This window comes from Vicia villosa, linkage group LG4 (assembly GCF_029867415.1).
Source record: "Vicia villosa cultivar HV-30 ecotype Madison, WI linkage group LG4, Vvil1.0, whole genome shotgun sequence".
NCBI lineage: Eukaryota > Viridiplantae > Streptophyta > Magnoliopsida > Fabales > Fabaceae > Vicia > Vicia villosa.
Genome location: NC_081183.1, coordinates 176,993,538 through 177,015,838, shown reverse-complemented (window position 1 = coordinate 177,015,838; position 22,301 = coordinate 176,993,538). Strand labels below are relative to the sequence as shown.

Sequence of the window (22,301 nt, the reverse complement as noted above, 5' to 3'; positions counted from 1 at the left end):
TACTAGTTTTCTCCTTTTGAAACATAAAATTAAGCATAGTTGCATAGTAAAATAATAATGATAATGCAAAATTCTTATCACCAAACTATTTCTTAATTTAACATAACCTTGATAATAACGAAGATATGGGCAAGGTAAAATACAAATACCATAATCATATAGCTTACAGGTGGCGAAAAAAAGAGGAAAAATTACTATATATTGCACCATTTGAAAGAAATCCTTTTTATAGAAATCCAAAACATCAGCAGAAACAGAATTCACAGTCCAACTATTAAAGAAAAACCTGAACACGTAGTTAACCGGTGCTAAAAATCCTAAAGTGCAATCGATCCGGTCCCAAGATTCAAACCTCTAAACTTAATAAAGAACACACAGTACAGGGGCTGATTTAAACAATCTCTAAACTTAATAAAGATCACACAGGATGAGAGAACCTTAATAGAACTTCAAAGAACATTGCAAATGAAACAAGAATGCACTGCACAAATTCTAACCAACCAAATATCCCTAAACCCCTTTCCATCATACTATCAGTTAAAGGAAGCACTTTTTCCTGCTCAACAGAATCAGAATTTGTTAAAACCGGAACTGAATCTTCAATTGCCATAGCTATTTAAATTAAACTAAACTCAAAATCAAAATCAAAACCGGAACTGAATCTTCAATTCCCTTTTACATCAACCAAATTAAACCGGTTAAGTGTCTAACTATGTTTAGAATATTCTAATACATGATGAATCTTTAAGACACAAAGATTTAAGAGAGAACAATAAAAACTTAATAAAACTTCAAAATATATAACACTCTAAAGACATTTAATCAAACATGTAATATGCTTCATTCTCAAATTGCAATGCAACCCTTAGTTGAAACCCTTAAAACTAAACCCATAAATCATATTACCTTGCACAGTCAGACGGAGGAGAGAACGACGGTGGTGGCTGGCGACGGAGGGACGAACGTGGTGGCTGGCGACGGAGGGACGAACGGTGGTGGCTGGCGACGGAGGGACGAACGGTGGTGGCTGTGGCTGGCGACGGAGGGAGGGTTTTTCGCTTGCAGAGAAAGTGAGAAACAGTAATAAAAAGAAAACGAAAGAGAGAAAGTGAGAAAGTGAAAGCGTGTTTTTGTTTTTAATTTTTACTAATAAAGGCTACTAAAGCGCTTCAGAAAAGCGCTCTCATAGCCTGGTCTATACCAGCGCTTTTTAGCAAAAAGCGCTCTCATTAAACCCCCCTATAGCAGCGCTTTGAAAAGCGCTCTCATACCCCCCATTACCAAAGCGCTTTTCAAAAGCGCTCTCATACCCCCCCCCCCCCTTACCAAAGCGCTTTTCAAAAGCGCTCTCATACACCCCCCCTACCACAGCGCTTTTCAGAAGCGCTCCCATACCCCCCCCCTCCTTTAAGAGCGCTTTTTTAGCGTGTTTTTTTATTTTGTTTTTAGTGCAACCTATAAGAGCGCTTTTTACCAGAAGCGCTTTAGTAGGGGTGCTGTTAAAAATTAAATTTGGCGTAGTGATAGTTGGATATATTCAACAAGCTGATTCTTGATCTTGAAAATATCGATGTTAAGATCAATGATAAAGATCAAGAGTTGTTGTTGTTGTGTGCTTTACCACGTTCTCTTGCTCACTTCAAAGAAACTCTCTTGTATGGAAGAGATTCCTTAACCTTTGAAGAAGTTCAACCCGCCTTGTACTCAAAGGACTTGAATGAGAGGAAGAAGCATACATCATCATGAGTTGGTGAAGGTTTGTCCGTTAAGGGAAAATTCTCGAAGAAAGATGGTAAGTTTGAACAAAAGAATGGTAATGGTCATCAAAATCTTATGGTGTTGATACTTCTGCAATTAGGTGTTATCACTGTAAGATTGAAGGTCACACACGAAAGGTATGCCTTGATCGACAGAACAATCATGGTGGTAAGGACAATAGTAATGCATCCATTGTGCAAGATGATTTTGAATCATCTGATGTTCTTGTAGTTGAGGCGGAAATTCTTGCAAGGAATGGATCTAAGATTCAGGTTGCAATTGGCACATGACTCCAAATAAAGATGTGTTGGAGGAATTTTATTATCAAGATGGTCGATCGGTGCTGCTATAAAAGAACAAAACCTACAAAATTATAGGAATTGGATCTATAAGATTCAAGCTGCATGACGAGTTAATAAAGATATTAACTAGTGTTGGGTATGTACCTGATCTGAAAAGAAATTTAATATTTCTTGGTGAAGTTGACAAGAAAGGATATGTTTTCAAAGAAAATCAAGGTATCCTAAGGGTAATGAAGGGGTCGAAGAAATTCATGAGAGGCATCAAAAGGCAAGGCATGTATACTCGTGAGGCTGAGGTTGTAAGTGGTTCAGCAGATATGGTGTCCATAAAACATGTGTAGCTGACTGAGTTATGGCACCAGAGACTTGGCCATGTCAGTGAAAGAGGCTTGGTCGAATTATCGAAATAAAATTTGTTATGTGGTGACAAGGTCGATAAGCTGGAGTTTTGTGAACCTTGTGTATTTGGTAAATCCTGTAGGGTGAAGTTTAACAAGGGTAAACAAATAACACATGGATCCCTTGATTATATCCATGTTGATCTTTGGGGCCCGCAAGGAATCCCTCACACTCAGGTGCAAGATACTTTCTATCCATAGTTCATGATTACTCATGAAAGTTATGGGTATTAATTCAGAAAGCTAAGGATGAAACTTTTGAAAATTTCAAAAGTTAAAAGACTCTGGTCGAAAACCAAACTGGCAAGAAAGTCAAGAGGATGAGAACAGACAATGGTCTTAAATTTTGCAATGAGACATTCGACAGCTATTGTGTTGTGTCTGGTATTACAAGGCACAAAACTGTGCAGGTACTTCCTAGCAAAATGATTTAGCTGAAAGGTTTAATCAAACTATTTTGGAAAGAGTTAGATGCTTGTTAGTTAGTGTTGGAATGAAGAAGGTGTTTTGGATTAAGTCTATTTTGACAGTAGTGTGTCTAATAAATAGATGTCCCTCGAATGCCTTAGGATGAAGCGGTTAGGCAGTAGATTAACCGTATCGTCCGTAGTGGATCTTGGTGTTGGCCTCTTTGCACTACTCGGTTTTGAGATCTGAAGGAGTAGTGAGCAATGAAACCGAAAAGCGAATGTGATTTGCAATGATCGTTGGAGTCGACAACCAAACACTTTCTTAATGGGGTAACTTGAGAAGGTTACAAAATTGTGCATCAGGAACAATATTTTGAACTGTCAGAATTTGGATCTGGAACTTTTACATTTGTTTGACCATGCTTTCAAAATGAACATGAATTTTATGGAAGTCATAGGAATCGAGAGTCAATTCCCATAGACGATGGCTCTGATCTCGTTTATGACGGCGCATGGCGGACCTGCATGGTTAGCGCTTCGATGCCCAAGTTAGTTCAAGATTCAATAAGAGTATAGTGATAGCGAAGATCAGAGATTGTGTACCTGGAACCCTTTTGTAACTGTATTTATACTTTGGACTCAATGGAGCGGATGATATAAATGCCCTTCATCTTATTGAGCCTTTTGCCGGCCTAGAACACCTTACTTGAAAGAAAGTAACCTTGTAGGATGGTTAGGTCAACAAAAACCATCAAAACATGGAATAAATGAAAGAACAATGTCAATGTAGGACCACTGCTCTTATATTCACATTAGTGGGGAAATACCTTTATTTAGGCCCAACTCATATGATGCAAATGTGAGGTTGTGACACCTATTTGGTTCATAACCCCGACCTCCAAATTGTTGAAAGGAATTGTGAACCTCATCCTCGAAAATAAGTACTCATGAAGTGGAACCACACTTAAAATCAACAACGCAATTATTTGTCGTTCCCGAGATGACACATGACAATCTAAAAAGAACCCATGTCCTAGTAAGTATACTTCATCATTCTCTATTCATAATCCACGATGGACTCTCCAAAATATCTTCATTCATCCATGAATATTGTTCACCATCTTCAAGGAAATCAAGAGTCGAAGACCTCTTTCTCCCCATATTTGCTTCTCTATAAACAAACAAAAAGTTACAACCATAAGTATTACAGTGGAATTATTTCTCTAACCACTACTCAATTTCACTGTCAGTAGGTTACCAATCAAATGAACTCCAATAACCTCTAGTATAATTTTGGGATTTCCGCTCCTCCATGGGAATTATGACAGTCTCTGGGTCAATCATCAAAATTTCACCAAAAGCAAACTCGCGACCAACCTCCCTTATGTCCAACTTAGTAGGATCGGACTCTTTAATATCAACATTGTTTACTTATAGGTTCCTCTTTTCTAATGGCGACACCTATGGGTTTATCACCTCTACTTCGATTTTCTATGTTGGCCATCACTCAAAAAAGTTAATCTAAATTAGAGAAAGCAAAGGGTATTAAACAAACACTACTACAATAACCCCAATTCACCTCAGACGCGAATGAGATATAACATCAGTTACACATGCGAGGTAATGAAGGGTGACATGAAAACTTGCCACTTTACCCTTCGGTTTTTTAATAACCAAGGGGAAAAGTGGAACGAGTCATGGGCTCGATCCTCAACAACTGAATTTTTTGAATTTTTAAAACCACGCTACTTTTTACGACAAAGTCCTATTTAAAAATTTAGTTTTAACCTATTTTTTCATTTTAAACTGCAAAACATCAAATTTGATGACATATTATAAATCTTCCTCATCATCAGCAACAACAACCACAACAATAACAACAACAAAAATAAAATCAATAGAATCCTTAAACATTAAATTTCAACAAAGAAACAACAACAACAACAACAACAACAAAATCCACTGAATCTTTAAACATTAAACCTCAACAACAACAGCAACAACAACAAAATCCACTAAATCTTTAAACTTTAAACCTCAACAACAACAACAACAAATAAACAAAATCAATAGAATCGTTAAATACTAAATTTCAACAAAAACAACAACAATATTAAATATTTTACTTGATACAACTATAATTAACATTAAATTTTTTTAACAAGGAATTATTAGAGAAAAGATTATATTAAGAAACCAAACTTGAAATATTTTCATGTTTTTGCTTTCATTATCATTGTTTTCAATATGTTAAGTTTAAATTTAAGCTTTTTGCAACCAAGATGGATAGTTGTGGCATTCACGTTTTGATTGGCTAGTGAGAGTTTCACGTGGATCACTAATGTTTCATGTGGATTGATGAGCTGACAATGTCTTGACCATTGTTACTTTATAAATGGACGACAAAGATTCGTTAATTAATTTTTTTCAAAAAATTGGTCATAAATAAAATAATAATAATAATAAAATACGCTACTTTACCCCTCGGTTTCCAGTAAAACTGAGGTAATAGGTCATAAAAAAAATTTAAAAAATTAAAAGGTAATAAAATGTAGTTGTTGGGATTTGAAGACGTGTCCTCTAAATACTTCACCCCTCGGTTTTCAGCAAAATCGAGGTAATAAGTCATAAAAAAAATAAAAAGTTAAAAGGTGTTAAAATGTAGTTGTTGGGACTCAAAGGTGTGTCCTCTAAATACTTTATCCCTCGGTTGCTAGCTCAACCGGAGGAATATATGGTATTTTAAATTTAAAAAATTAAAACATCACGCGTCTATGGTTTACACATCGATTTTTTGTTGAGTGAGGTGAAAGTTCTGTCATAAAATATATTATTTGTTTATGCAGGTTGCATCAACAATCAGTGGAATCACAATGAGAGGGAGAGAATCGATAACACTAAAAAAAGTTGAAAAAGAGGAAACAATGTTATTTTTGCAATTTATCGGTATAAGAAAGCGAAAAGTTCAACGACGGGGAATCAATGGCAAATCAAAAGCCACGTCCAACTGTCAAGATGAATCATCGATTTTGTAGTGACACTCAAGTGTACTCTAATTCTCTAAGTGTGCCACCTTCCTACCTTAGGTGCGTGAGGATACATCGTGAACTTCCCCCAAGCAACATTTTAGTGGCACAATGGATATTAAATTTACATGTTCTCAATGTCAACTACTTTTATTCAGCATCACAACATACCTTCTTTCTCTTCTCGGGGTTATCCTCTCAACATGACTCATGCTTCGACCACTATGAATCCTCACTACATTACTAATATCAAGAACTTAGGGGTCAATTGTTTCGGAATGGTCAAAGGTCCAAAAAGATCGGCCCAATCCAAAAGTTACTTTGTATAAAGCTCTCTAATGACTGACAAACAGATGTACCTCCACTAGACCACACTTGAGCATAACCCACTCTCATCTCCGTCGTTGAAATACATCCAACGACTCTCCATAATCTAAGACGGGTCATCCAAAGCGGCTTTAATTGTCATCCCTATATAAATGTGACTCTAAGTCGCACTTACATGTTCTTCTCATTCACACTTGAATAGTTTGACCTCTCTCAAACACTTACTTAAAAAGTGTTAATTTTACAAATACATTTTCCTCTCTGATCACAAAAACCTTAGCCACCATGTTAAAAATCTTTTTACGGTAAGCACCTCCTACACCTCCCTTATTCTCTATTCCAACACACAATAAACATAATTTGAATGCATGACTCAAGTGAGAGGAAGCTACACAAACAACCAACTATGCTACATAATTTTCTTGTTAACTTAGACCTAAATATATTATTAATTCTCATTCAATATAATTTTTATTTTGAGACCTATGTATATTTGAAAAAGTTGTGGCCAGGCTTAGACCACCTTACATTTGAGTCGGCCCTACTAATAATAACGATACCTTCGGCTTTTCCACCAAATCGGACTAAATTCTAACACCATTTGTTTTTGATATTGTGGTCTCTTTTGAATTATTGACTTGGTGTTGTCCTGATCCTCCTCCAGGGGCGGATTCACATTGAGGAGAGTGGGGGCTCATGACCCCACAAAGAAAAAAAATTCTTTTAATAATTAGTATTAATTATTTGTTCAGCCCCCATATAACTCCAACAAACCCACGAACGTGTACTATGTAACTACCTAATCCTATTTTAACTCTTCAAATTGTTTTTCTTAATTATTACCATTTACTATTTCTATTTTTTTTAATTGTTTTAACTTCTCAAATTCAATTAATGTGTACTATGTAACTACCCAATCCTACTTTAACTCTTCAAATTCTTTTTCTTAATTATTACCATTTACTATTTCTATTTTTTTAAATTGTTTTAACTTTTCAAATTCAATTACAATCTCCATTCATTCTCTCTCTTAACTTTATTCACATTCTCTCACAATTCTTACGGTTTACTCTCACATTTTGACATAACACTTTTTTTTGTTTCTTCCTTTTCCATTATTTCATTCAAGAGTTCAAGTTCAACATCAATTTAATTTTGTGAGTCTGTGACTTTATCTAATTGGGTCATTTGCAACTGATATATAGAGGTATGCTTTTTCTTTAATAAATTTATTTTTGTCATTTATTTATGTTTAACATAACATTGTAAAATTATAGAAATAGTTTTTTTATTAGGTGTTTATTATAAGAAGAACAACAAAGAGTATTTGAATTAAGATAAATCGTATGGGAGATGAGTGGTTGAATGATTGTTTAGTTACATATATAGAGAGTGACATATTTGATGAAGTGGACAATGAAAAAATCATTGAACATTTTCAAAATATGAAAACTCGTAGAGGACAATTGTAATCTTTTTTGTATTTTAACTTTTTTTTGTCGTTATATTATGTATTTTGGAACAATTTGAAATATTTTTCTTTAGTCAAAATATATCCATTATTTTTAAACCCCCACTATAGAAAAGTTCTGGATCCGCCACTGTCCTCCTCAGTCTCTCCGATAATAAGCAACAACATCCTTTTATCTTTAATTACACATAATAGTAGCTCCCTAGCCATGCAAACTCTAATTCCATTACTTAAGAAAAAGGTTAAACTCTCTCGTGTGAATTCATTTTTTTTTTTTAGATAAGCTGTGTGAATTTTTTTTTTTTTTTTTTTAGATAAGCTGTGTGAATTCATATTAGCCACTAAATGGAAATAGCGACATAATTTTTATTTTTTAATGTGCAAACTCTTACTGTGAGCAAGAAGAAGAAATCTTGAGACTTAGCCTAGCAAAAGTATGTATGCTATAGAACATTTTCCATTATAGAGAACTAATCAAGAGCTTTGATTTGCAATAAGAACATATGACCAGACAGAAAGTTCTTGTTATTCTCTAACACTTTTCATTTTTGAGAATTAAAAATAAAACAAAAATTTGAAACTCATGTCATACGATTAATAATTAGATAATAATGAAGTGGTATGAGGAAAACCTACTAGCTATAACTTTAGTGGACCCTTTCATTTACAATAATTGATTGGAAAAAGATAAGATCAGACAGGAAAACAAGAATAGCTACTTTTCAATTAATTATTATGTTCATCCAAAATAATTGTATTAAATAAAATACATACTTGACACATATATATTTTTGTGTATATAATATTTTGGGCCGGTCAAAGGTAATAAATAAATAAAAATTCAAATCTCTTTTATATCTTGAACAATTTATCTAAATTTTATATATAAGTGATCTTATGTGAAGTATTACTATATAGTTTCACTTTCACCAACCAATTCTAGTTTTGAACAAAATATTGGCGCCATTTATTAGAATTGACTTCTGACTCTTGCGGATTTTCATAATCAGATCCATCTGGTTCAAGTCACGGTTATGTAACAGTCATGTTAAGATGAAAAAAGCAATTCTCGATCATGCTTCTCAAAGCACCTTAAATCCTTCTAACTTTAGATCATCTATGATATTTGTCGTCGATTCAATGAACCAGAAATTTCCTAGCAAAAGAGAGCCTTCATCACAAAGAAGTATTCATATCAAGAAGCGACAAAAGGATATGATAGAGCATATGGTTTTGAGACCATGAGAAAGTAGACGAAATTCCTAACACAATGCTTCTGTTGGTCGTAACTACCATAGTTAATCATTCGGTATTAAGGATCCTCATTGATGGCAGAAGTTCATATATATTCTGGGTCGGACAAAGGTAAATAAAAAAAGTTCACATCTCTTTCAAATCTTGAACAATTTAACTAAATTTCATATATAAGTGATCTTATGGGAAGCATTACCATATCGTTTCACCAACCAATTCTAGTTTTGAACAAAACATTGGCGCCATCTATGAGAATCGACTTCTAACTCTTGCAGATTTCCATAATCAGATCCATATGGTTCAAGTCACGGTTATGTAACAGTCATGTTAAGATGAAAAAAGCAATTCTCGGGTATGCTTCTCAAAGCACCTTAAATCCTTCCAACTTTAGATCATCTATGATATTTGTCGTCGATTCAATGAACCAGAAGCTTCCTAGCAAAAGAGAGCCTTCATCACAAAGGAGTATTCATATTAAGAAGCGACAAAAGGATATGACAGAGCATATGGTTTCGAGACCATGAGAAAGTAAACGAAACTCCTAACACAATGCTTTTGTTGGTCGTAACTACCATAGTTAATCATTCGGTATTAAGAATCCTTATTGATGGCAGAAGTTCATGCGACATAATGTTTCTTAGAATCATTAGAAATTTAGGATTATGCATGCAAGGCCTGAAGTCATTTGAAGGCAAAAGCCTCTTGTTGTTCAACGACTCCTCAATTCGACCCTGCGAAGCAGTGGATCTATCGATCTCCTTTGCATAGGAAAGAACAGAAGAATTGTGAACATGATTTTCTTTGTGGTCCCTTGTGAAAACATGTACAACGACATTCTTGGAAGATCATTCTTAGAAACGTTTGAAATCGTAGCCTCTTTGAAGATGAAATACCATAATGATGTAGGTCAACCAGTCCTTGTTAAGTGGATATGTGTGAAGCTAATCTTATATACAAGGCAACACTAAAGAATTCTCTAAAATTCGTCGTCGCCCTTGTGGAAAGAAGGCAAAAAGTCGACAAAATAACCAACATACTTGATTTTGATGTACGGGAGGAAGAAATCATGTAAGATGAAAAGTTAAGCATATTGACCCGGGGCAAGATGAAGACCTTGAGAGAGATCTCGAATTGAGAATTCGAAGTCGTTCAGCTTGATGATAACTTGGTGCGATCGAATATGTAATGCTTTATCAACTAGCATAAAGAGTGGTCTCATTGAGTTCCAGAGAGCTAGTGTGGATTGGTTACATGGATCTTAGTCGATCATGCCCCAAAGACTCGTACCCATGGGCGGATCCACCTTAAGGCATATTGTGGCTATAGCCATGCTAATTTTTTTTCTTGTGTGTGTGTATTGTGAAAAGGATGCCTTGAAGAACAAAGAATAAACTATTTCTTTGTGATCAAGAAACACACAAGGGTACAAAAAGATGATAAACACGAAGAACAACAAGGATTTGGTTATAACTGTTATTCTTTCCTTTCTTTGTAAAATAAGATTACAAGTCACAAGAATAACAAATAATCCTCTCACCCTTAATTAGAATTTGCAGTATGCAATGATGAGAGGCTAGTATGCTATTTATAATAAAACCTAACATACTAAACTAATGGGCTTTTCACAAATACCCATTACAAGCCAACTCAGGGTACAAGTTAACTTAAACAATTGGACATAACAAACAGGCCCAATTCTAAATACTAACAACCATAGCATTTCAACACCCACATACTAGAACACACTTCGACTACAGTATATAGGTCTTTGTTGAAGCGGTAAAGGGGAAAGTAAAAAGTAATAGGTATATTTATTACTAGGTGATATAGGTTATACCGTATCGTAGTCCATAGAGATTGGTAGAGAAAAACTGTTGTTCAACTATTTCACATTCTAAGTTTCATGATTGGGTTTGCGGAAGGTAAATGCAGGAAAAGTAAATAAAAGCAAATAAACAATCTATTGTAGCTTAAGAGACATCATTATGGAATCGTATTTCTACTCAACCCGTCAAATACTTAAATTTGAAGATCTTATCACAATACACTCACAATATGCATCAAAATCACTAGGCATCATTCAAGACGTCACATCAATGTCCATTTCTGCAACACCGACAAAAGCTCAACCATACTATTCACATCAGCGATTTCCCAACCGACACAAACAACACAGAGGCATTAAACTCGATACCCATTACAATTATTAGCCCCAAATCTATTTCTACAATTTAGAAACTAATAGCTATCATTCCTAATCAAGATCTTTGATGTCTATTTCTACAACAACACAAATCCAGAGCATTTAAGCAAAAAGATCAAGAACTACAACAATGATGATTTATAAAGCAAGTATATAAACAATCCCAAGATCAACAAATATACATACAAGAGAGGAAAAATATACATACAAACCCCACAATTGGAATGAGTCACAGGGAAGAAGAAGAACAAATGGAAACTTCTCATGCTGTCGGCACAATCGGAGACCACCCGCGTTCAATCGACATGATGAACCACCCAATAGTGTTGCTTGAACCTCTAAACTACAAAGAATAGATTAGAGCTCAACTTTGTCAAAGAAGAGATGATAAAACCTACAAAGAATGAAAAACAAAAATATGCAGAGTGTGCATAGCGCGCCTTCACTAAAAACTTAAACCGCCCTAGAGCGCTACACCAGAACAGCAAACTTTATTTCTTCAAAACGCGTTTACAGCTGTGTCTTCGACACTTTATTCCTCGAAGCTCCGAATACGCAAAAATACCTACAAAAAGATACACAGACTATAAAACGGTATAAAAGTAAACGTATTTACATAAATTCACAATGTATACAAAATTACACAAAAACGAAAAATTATTCAAATGGTATAAATAAAAAGTATCGATAAGTGCCACTATTAACATACACAAAATAACTACATTTTGGCACTGATTAGTCGTCGGCACAATCTCTATCAAACCAGAAGTTACCCTTCCACACACTAGAATTTGATCCAATTCTCGGAAATCTCCACCTTGGAACATACTCTATAACATCAAAGAATAAACTAGCTTTATTCATGCAGTTTTATCAACTGTATACAATGGAAAAACTTGAAACTTAGCAATGTCTTGGTGATCATATCAGCAACATTGTGATCAGTCAAAACCTTCAGCATTTGAACTTCTTCACGCGAGATTACTCCTCTAACGAAATGAAACCTCACATCAACGTGCTTAGTTGGCTCATGATATGTTGAGTTCTTCGACAAGTGTATTGCACTTTGACTATCACATTTAACAGTGATACCTCAACCTTGAAGTTTCAGCTCCTTCGCAAAACCTTCAAGCCATAGTGCTTCTTTCACAACTTCAGTTAGGGCAATATACTCCGCTTCAATGGTTGATAGAGCATTAACCTTCTGAAATGTTGCTTTCTAACTAATTGTTGTGCCAAACATAGTGAAAACATATCCAGAAATAGATTTTCTAGAATCCGTACAACTTGCATAATCATAGTCGACATGTCCTTCGATTACTACTTTACTATCTTCACCCAAGGCTCCACCATAAATTAGGACCCTGTTCAGAGACCCATTTATGTATCTTAAAATCCACTTCAATGCTTGTCAAAGAGCCTTTCTAGGATTTTCCATGTACCTGCTAATAAGACTTACTGCATATGCTATGTCGGGTCTGGTACATACCATAGCATACATCAAAGAACCTATTATATTAGTATATGAGATGCTATTCATATAAGCTCTTTCGACATCAGTGTTAGGACACTGATCGATACTCAACTTGAATCGAGGGTTTGTTGGAGTCACAACAAGCTTTGAATTCAACATATCAAACTTGTCGAGAATCTTCCGTAGGTATGCCTCTTGAGATTAGCATAATTTCAACTGCTTTCTATCTCTTCGAATATCAATCCCAAGAACCTTGGAAGCAGCTCCCAGATCCTTCATATCGAACTCCTTATTAAGTTCAGTCTTCACCCTTATTACATCTTCGACATTGTTGCTTGCTATGAGAATATCATCCACATAAAGCAACAAAATAACAAATGAATTACCAGGTCAAAATCGAAAGTAAACACAGTGGTCAAACTGGCTTCTAACGAAACTTATGCGTGCCATGAACTTGTCAAATCTCCTATTCCACTGTCGAGGAGATTGTTTCAGTCCATATAAGGATCTATTCAGCTTGCACACATAATTTTCCTTCCCATTTTTGACATACCCTTTAGGTTTCCTCATCAGGATCATTTTATCTAGATCACCATATAAGAACGCAGTCTTCACATCCATTTGTTCCAGTTCAAGATCGAACTGTGCCACCGTGGCAAGCAACATTTGAATGGAACTATGTTTCACAACAGGAGAAAACACATCATTGAAGTCCGCACCTTCTTTCTGAGTTAAACCCCTTGCGACCAACCTTGCCATGTATCTTTTCGACGTAACTCCTTCGATTCCTTCCTTAACTTTGAAAATCCATTTACAGCTGACTAACCTTGCTCCAACAGGTTTTTTGATCAGTTACCGGGTTGATTATCATGAAGAGATATCATCTCATCATTCATGGCCTTCAGTCATTCAGTCTTATTTTGACTCCTCATGACTTCCTTATAGTCTCTAGGTTTTTCGTCTAGAACCTCAATTGCAGAGATTAAGGCATAAGTTATAAGATCTGCATATCCAAGTCTCTGAGGTGGCTTGATGACTCTTTTGACCTATCTCTTGACAATAGATAATCGTCGACAATTTCCTCAACTTCCTTAGCATCTTCTGCTTCTTCTCCGACTTCATCAAGGATATGAAATTCAGCATCAACATGCTCCACCTCAACAGGAATCTTTACCTATTCCAGCTCTTCGTCATGTGTTTATGCATTTTGACAGATATCATCAGTTTTCTTAAAAGCCACTTCAGCTTCCTTGAAATTACATCTCGACTGGTGATACTCTTCTTGTCACCTGGGTCTAGGCACCATAACTTATAAGCTTTGACTCCTTCTGGGTATCCTATGAACATGCATTTCAGAGCTCTAGGTTCGAGATCTGGTGGATGTCCCAACCAAACTTCTTTAGGTGTCTTCATATCTAACATTGTTGAATGACATCTTTTTATCAGATATGTTGCTATCAAAACTGCCTTAGCCCAAAACACCTTCTTTAACCCAACACTAGTCAACATGCATCTAAATCTCTCCAAAATAGTTCGCTTAAAACCATTTTGCTATGGAATACCTGCAGTAGTTATGTGTCTTGCAATACCAGAGGCAACACCAAAACCGTCGAACGCCTCATTGCAAAATTCAAAGTCATTATAGGTTCTCAACATTTGACCTTTCTGCCAGTTTGATTTTCGACCAGAGTCTTCCAACTTTTGAAATTCTCAAAAGTTTCATCCTTAGTCTTCTGGATGAATATCCATAATTTTTTGGAATAATCATCTACTATGGATAGAAAATACCTCGCTCCTGAATGTGATGGACACCTTGCAGGCCCTCAAAGTTCAACATGGATATAATCAATAGATCCATGTGTTCTTTGTTTGCCTTTGTTGAACTTCACTTTGCAAGATTTTCCAAGTGCACAGGGTTCACAAAACTTCAGCTATTCGAATTTGTCTCCACCAAGCAGATTTTGTTTCCCTAATTCGACCAGACCCCTTTCATTGACACGACCCAAATCTCATATGTCAAATTTCCATCTTCGACAAAGGTTTCGTGGATGCAATATTTTTTGAACCACTTACATCATCAGCCTCAAGGGTATACAATCCTTGTTTCTTCACGCCTCTCAAGACTTTCTTCGAAAGCATATTCTTTCTTGTCGAATTCACCAAGAGAAATAAAATTTCTCTTCAAATCAAGAACATACCTGACTTCAGTCAACAACCTTATTGACTCATCATGGAGCTTAAATCTCACAGATCCAACACCTGCAATCTTGCAAGCTTTGTTGTTTCCGAGCAATACAGATCCACCATCTTGATCACATAATTTCTCGAACAAGTCTTTATTTGGAATCGTGCCAAGTGCAACCTGAATCCATAATCCACTCCCTACTAGAGTCACCACTTGAAACCACAAGAACATCAGATGATTCGAAATCATTTTGAATAATGGTTGCATTGCCATTATCCTTACCTCCATGATCTTTCAGGAGTTCAGGGCACACCTTTCTTGTGTGACCCTTCTTCTTATAATGATAGCAACGAATACCAGATGCTTCGCTACTGTAAGACTTCAACTGACTTTTTCCCTTCTTCTTGTCGAACTTACCATCCTTTCGCAAGAATTTTCCCTTAACGGTCAAACCTTCACAACCAGTCGAAAGTTTATGCTCCTTTCGTTAGTTCAAGTCCTTAGAATACAGGGCTGATTGAACTTCTTCAAAGGTTAAAGACCCCCTTCCATACAAGAGAGTTTCTTTGAAGTGAGCATGTAATCGAGGCAAAGCACACGACAATAACAGCGCTTGATCCTCATCATCAAACTTCACATCAATATTTTCAAAATCAAGAATCAGCTTGTTGAAAAGGATGCCTTGAAGAACAAAGGATAAGTTGTTTCTTTGTGATCAAGAAACACGCAAGGGTAGAAAAGATGATAAACACGAAGAACAACAAGAATTTTTTATAACTTCTATTCATTCCCTTCTCTTTAAAACAAGATTACAAGTCACAAGAATAGCAAATAACCATCTCACCCTAAATTAGAATTTGTAGTATGCAATTTAAAGAGACTAGTATGTTATTTATAATAAAACCTAACATACTAAATTAATGGGTTTTTTTCACAAATAATCATTACAAGTCAATTTATGGTACAAGTTAACTTAAACAATTCAACATAACAAATAGGTCCAATGCGAAATACTAACATCCATAACATTTCAACACCCGCATACTAGAACACACTTCAACTACAGTATGTAGGTTTTTGACACAATCTCTGTCGAACCAGAAGCTACCCTTCGACACACTAGAGTTCGATCCAATTCTATATATATATATATATATATATATATATATATATATATATATATATATATATATATATATATATATATATATATATATATATATATATATATATATATATATATATATATATATATATACTATTTTTTACAAAAGTATGTATGTGTCAAGTATGACTAAATTGGAGAACTAATATTCAAAAGTATATATAGAACCTTTGCATGGACACGACCCTAAATCCACTTTCTTAGGGTGTGTTTGTTTCATGGATTAATATTATATTCCTTGGAATACTATTCCAAGGATTATTATTCCCAGGAATATTATTCCAACCTATGTGTTTGGTAGAAATTTAGATTCCTAGGCATAATAATAAAATTTGTTTAATTTTAAATTATAAAAAAATAAAAATAAAAATAGTTATGAGTAATAGTTGGAAGTTAGAGTTAGTTTAACTTATTCCCATGGGAATATTTTATTCCCACCCTTTATGCCTTGGAATAAGAATTCAAAAACTATGTGTAAATAAGATTCCTTGGAATAAAAAATTCCTTGGAACAACTTTTTAAAACTTGAATCAAACATGGGAATATTGCATTCCCATGCTCATATTCCCAGAAATAATTTTGGTAACCTTGAAACAAACACACCCTTAGGCACAACCAATAAGAAAAAGTTTTTTTTTAAAATTTATTTTAATTTTAATTTTATTTTTAATTGGATTCATGGGGTGGTTGAGATTATGAAGGAGAGAGAAAAATTAATATTTATTTTTTTAATTAATTAAAATTTTGTGATTGGTTGTGTGTAAAACAATTTCTTAAGTATGCGTCCACCTAAGAATTTTCCGGAGAACTAATCAAGAGCTTTAATTTGCAACAATAAATTCAGGGATTAAACAAACAAGAATGTATGACGAGACAGAAAGTTGTTGTTATTCTCTTACACTATTCATTTTTGAAAATTAAGAAATAAAACAAAAATTTGAAACACATGTTACCCGACCAATAATTAGAGAACAATGTTGTGATATGAGGAAAATCTACTAGCCAGCTCTTTGGAATAAAGATAAGATCCGACAGGAAAACCATAATAGTTATTTTTTAAAATAAATTATTTTGTTCATCTAAAAATAATTGCTATTTAAATAAATACATACTAACTTGATACATACATGTACAATAGTATATATAATTTTTTTTTAAAAAACTAATAAACCTTATACTATTAATTTCAGAATATATTAATGAGCAACCCTACAAAAAGTATGGACCATTTCAAATTACTTTTGAAGAACAAATATAGTTTGAAATTTGTGTTAACTTTTGTATGTTACTTTTTTCCTCAAATGCATTTAATTTAATGTGGGTGCAACATACTTTTGACAAAAAAAAATTATTATTACTATTTTAATGATAAAACATACACATGCATATTATAAAAACCATCAAAAATTAATTTTACTAAGTTTAATTCAAACACACGCTATATTAGTATAATCTAAACACAATCTACTAGTCAATTTAAGTGATCAATATGAAGTTAATTCACATGAAAATGAAATCACATTTAGTCTTATAATAATCCAAAACAAACAAAAAAATCTCTCCATAATCTATAAACTTAGTCAAGTATATATCTTCCATTTCTCCTCTCATATTTTTCAACCAAAAGTTTACTTCTTTCCAGGCTGGATAGTTTTCTCTCATTGAAGGAACATGAAAAATGTGGCCTTGTTTTCATTCATTCTTTTGTTTGTTCTTCTCATCTTTTGTGCTAATAGAACCATCAAATATGAAGAATCATCATCATTACAATCTCTATATCATCATGTCAAAGTTAATAGTCATTCAGGCTATGAACATATTTGGCCAGTAAGTATTTTTTTTTGTTGCATCCATTATTATTTATTTTTTATGATTGAATTAATTTGATTGATTTGAATGATGAATAGAATATAGAATTTGGATGGGAAATCATTGTTGGTAGTTTGATTGGAGTTTTTGGAGCTTCATTTGGAAGTGTTGGTGGAGTTGGTGGTGGTGGCATCTTTGTGCCAATGCTAATATTAATCATTGGATTTGATGCAAAATCAGCTACTGCTATTTCTAAATGTAAGATCTATATACTTATTCATCACAAAAATCAATAGATCTTTGAATTTATTTTGTACTTTTCAGGTATGGTTACTGGTGCTGCAATATCAACAGTATTCTTCAATCTAAAACTGAGACATCCAACACTTGATATACCAATGATTGATTATGATTTGGTGGTTTTAAACCAACCTGTAATAATTCTTGGTATTAGTATTGGAGTTGTTTTAAGTGTAGTTTTTGCAGATTGGATGATCACAGTTCTACTAATTCTCATCTTCATTGGTAATTAATTAATTAACTAATTAATTAATTAATTAATTAATTAATTAAACAAGTTTTTATTTCATATTCAAATTTTGTCACTTAATTAGTAACAAACATGATTGATTGGCATGTGCAGTTACATCAGTGAAGGCTTTCATCAAGGGTCTTGACACCTGGAAAAAGGAATCCATAGTTAAAGAGGTTAATAGTACACTCTCTGGTCATTATTATAAGCAAATTTCACTCATTATTATAAGCAAATTTCACTTTTTGTAGTACATAAGTAAATTTCACCTTTTGTGGTACATTTGACTGTTAATGTATATAGGGTGTCCGGCATATTTTAATACTTTAGGTGATTTTCATGTGCAAGCATATAGTTACATGAAAAATAATCTCTAACTTTTTTTCTTCAATCTTTTGGAATATCAGGAGTTTGTGAAGCATTTAGAGTCAACTGGTGAGTGATTAGGTTAATTGGATTTCAATTAAACCACTCCACATGGTTATCACAAGAGACAAAATTAGTAGATATATCTGAAAATCAATTATTTATATGAAAATGACTTATTTTCTTTCAGCCACTAGCAGTGATGATGTTGAATACAAGTATCTTCCAAGTTGTCCTGATGATGAGCCTCAGAAGAAAATTAATCAAGTAAGTATATTTTAATAGTTTTTGTCGTCTTTATGTAATCTAACCACTTCTTAGTTGGAATATTTAAATTCAATTATGTATGTAGGGTACCATTCTTAGCAACATTCGTTGGAAGGAATTTGGACTTCTTTGTTTTGTTTGGATTGCGGTCCTTATCTTGCAGATCGCCAAGGTAAATTTCTAATCAAGATTTTTTACAATCGAAATACTACGCGTTCACATTTAATAAAAGGTAAATTTGTAACAGAATTATACAGCTACATGTTCAATCACATACTGGATACTTACTTTGTTACAGGTGAGATTTTGTACCGGAAATTTCAAATTGACAGTTAGTTACAAGATTTTGTACTCGGAGATTTTGTTACACGATTAATTTTGTTTTTGTTTTTATAGATACCGGTTACTTTAGGGGTTTCTATGTATCAAGCAAAAGGTCTATATCAAGGGAAAAAGATCACAGTTTCTAAGCAAGATCATGGCACACATTGGCCTTTGCATCTTCTAATTGTATCACTTTCATGTGCTTTGTTAGCTGGAATTTTGGGTGGACTTCTTGGTGTAGGTAGTGGATTTGTTATGGGTCCTTTGTTTATCGAATTTGGAATTGCGCCTCAGGTAAGTTCTACTATATTCATTCTATCATTACATGAATTGATCAAAAACTATAGTTATCTTATATAGAGTTTGATGATCTTGCAGGTGGCAAGTGCGACGGCTACATTAGGAATGACATTCACAGCATCTATATCAGTTGCGCAATATTTTCTCTTGAATCGTTTTCCGGTTCCTTATGGTAAAATCAAATTTCATGTTTCACATCTTTATCATAAAATTCAACTATATATTTTTCAAGTAGTTATACTAATATGTATCTTTAATGGTGATTTGCAGCTCTGTATCTTACCCTTGTGGCTACAATTGCAGCATACCTAGGACAGAAAGTGATTGATAGGCTTGTGAATATGTTTCAAAGAGCTTCTTTGATTATATTTGTTTTATCCTTCACAATTCTTGTTAGTGCAATTGCACTAGGTGGAGTAGGAATATCACACATGATTGAGAAGATTCAGAAGAATGAATATATGGGATTTGAAGATCTTTGCTACTAGTAGTACTAGCTTATATAGAGGTTCATCTATTTATCTAAGTTTTGGAGTTATTGTTTGCCTTGAAGAGAATTATGTGTATGTTGTTTTATTCAATTTACATTGGTTGAGGAAATTTTATTGCTGAAAGCTATCAATGATTTAGATGTATATGTTCTGTCTTGATCTCAATAGAATTAAATCTATTTTTATGATTTAACCCTCTTGTTTAGTTTTATATATCAAACATTGAACTTTACATTTTTTTTACTTATTTTTATTAATATCTAGGATCATGTAATTGTATATTTATAAGAATGAAAATCGCTAAAGTTAAATTAAGAGACTAATATTGATAACAATTAAAAAGAGGTTAGAGTTTATAGGGGGCATATCATTGGAGTCATCATATTTCCAATTTAAAGAAGACTACTTTAGACATAAATCTAAATCTAAATATAACGGAGAAAGTGAAAGACTCTAAATAAGAAAAAAGAAATAAAAATAATAAATTATTATTATTATTATTATTATTATTATTATTATTATTATTATTATTATTATTATTATTATTATTATTGATGAAAACTATTTATAAAAACTAACAAATTGATTACAGTAGTTTTCTAAGTAGGCGTCCTTTTCCAAACAAATTTATGTCATATTCATAATTGAAACAATCCTTAATCGCAATAAATTATATAAGGTCAAATAAATTCATCAAACGAAACTAAAACTTACATAATGTCTATTGTGAGATTTTGTATCGAATTTTAGTCTCGACAAGGGTAGTTTTTTGGTTCGATAGAGATTAAGCATGATGTCGAAGTTTGTTCGCATGCTGATATTGAAGTCCTACATGTTGTAGTTGAAGTACACTCAAGCATGCAATAGTTGAAATGCTTGATTGTTAGCATATTGAATTTGGCATGTTTTTATTAACTCAAATTGTTTAAGTAGCTTGTAGCTTAAGTTAGTTTAGTAATTTATAAATAGATTAGTTCTCTCGTGTTGTTGATAGAGGTTGGTTGTTGTTATTCACTTATAATCTTTAAACCCTTATTGAGTAAGTGAATAGTAAAATATTTATAACAAATCATGATTTTCTTCTTCTTCCCTTTTCTCTCTCCTTCATGAAAACCTAATATGTTTTCTTGTGTTTGTTCAAGAAACTTAATCTTTATCATAGTTTTGGTTTGTTGTTTACGTCACTCCGTTACAACAAACGGGTGCGGTGAGCATGGAGAAGAATATGTCGTCCACAAAGTATGAGATTGAGAAATTCACCGGTATGGATGATTTCAGTTTGTGGCGCTTGAAGATGCAAGTCCTACTGGTTCAACAGGGTTTGCTAGAAGCGTTGAAGGGAGCCGTAACTATGTTGCACTAACGGAGAAGGAGAAAATGATGAACGTAGAGAAAGCCCACATCACCATCGTATTGAGCCTTGGTGATAAGGTTCTCCGATAGGTTTTGAAGGAGAAGACGACGAAAGGTGTATGGATGAAACTCGAAAGTTTGTAACAACCAAATCGTCGGTCAACTGAATCTACCTGAAGCAAGCTCTGTATTCATTCAAGGTGAGTGAAGACAAAGTCTTGACTAAGCGGTTAGATATGTTCAACAAGCTGATTCTTGATATTTAAAATATCGATGTCAAGATCGATGATGAAGATCAAGCATTGTTGTTGTGTGCTTTACCACATTCTAATGCTCACTTCAAAAAAGTTCTCTTATATGGAAGAGATTCCTTGACCTTTGAAGAAGTTCCACCCGCCTTGTACTCAAAGGATTTGAACGAGAGGAAGGAGCATAAACCATCGTCTATTGGTGAAGGTTTATCCGTTAAGGAGAAATTTTCGAAGAAACATGGTAAATTTGAAAATAAGAAGGGTAAAGGTCAGCAGAAATCTTATGGTGGTGATATTTATGCAATTAGTTGTTATTAGTGTAAGAATGAGGGTCACACTCGAAAGGTGTGCCATGATCGATAGATCAATCATGAAGCTAAGGATAATGGAAACACGTCTATTATACAAGATAATTTTGAATCATCTGATGTCTTTGTGGTTTCAAGCAGCGACTCTAGAAAGGAGTGGATTATGGAATCTGGTTGTATTTGGCATATGACTCCAAACAAAGATGTATTTGAGAAATTTTATGATCAAGATGGTGGCTCAATGCTGCTAGGAAATAACAAAGCCTTCAAAATTGAAGGAATTAGATCTGTAAGATTCAAGCTCCATGACGAGTCAATAAAGCTATT

At 33.9% G+C, this 22,301-nt stretch overlaps 1 protein-coding gene across 1 annotated transcript; it reads left to right on the top strand.

Moving 5' to 3' along the window:
* The first annotated feature begins 17,470 nt into the window (after positions 1-17,470).
* Positions 17,471-20,257, top strand: LOC131600401 (sulfite exporter TauE/SafE family protein 3-like). The gene is made up of 11 exons (XM_058872566.1): positions 17,471-17,800; positions 17,881-18,040; positions 18,107-18,307; positions 18,426-18,490; positions 18,722-18,749; positions 18,871-18,947; positions 19,033-19,119; positions 19,195-19,245; positions 19,344-19,565; positions 19,650-19,743; positions 19,842-20,257. The coding sequence occupies exons 1-11, from the start codon at positions 17,645-17,647 to the stop codon at positions 20,057-20,059; spliced, it is 1,359 nt and encodes a 452-aa protein (XP_058728549.1). The 5' UTR covers positions 17,471-17,644; the 3' UTR covers positions 20,060-20,257.
* Positions 20,258-22,301: the final 2,044 nt, after the last annotated feature.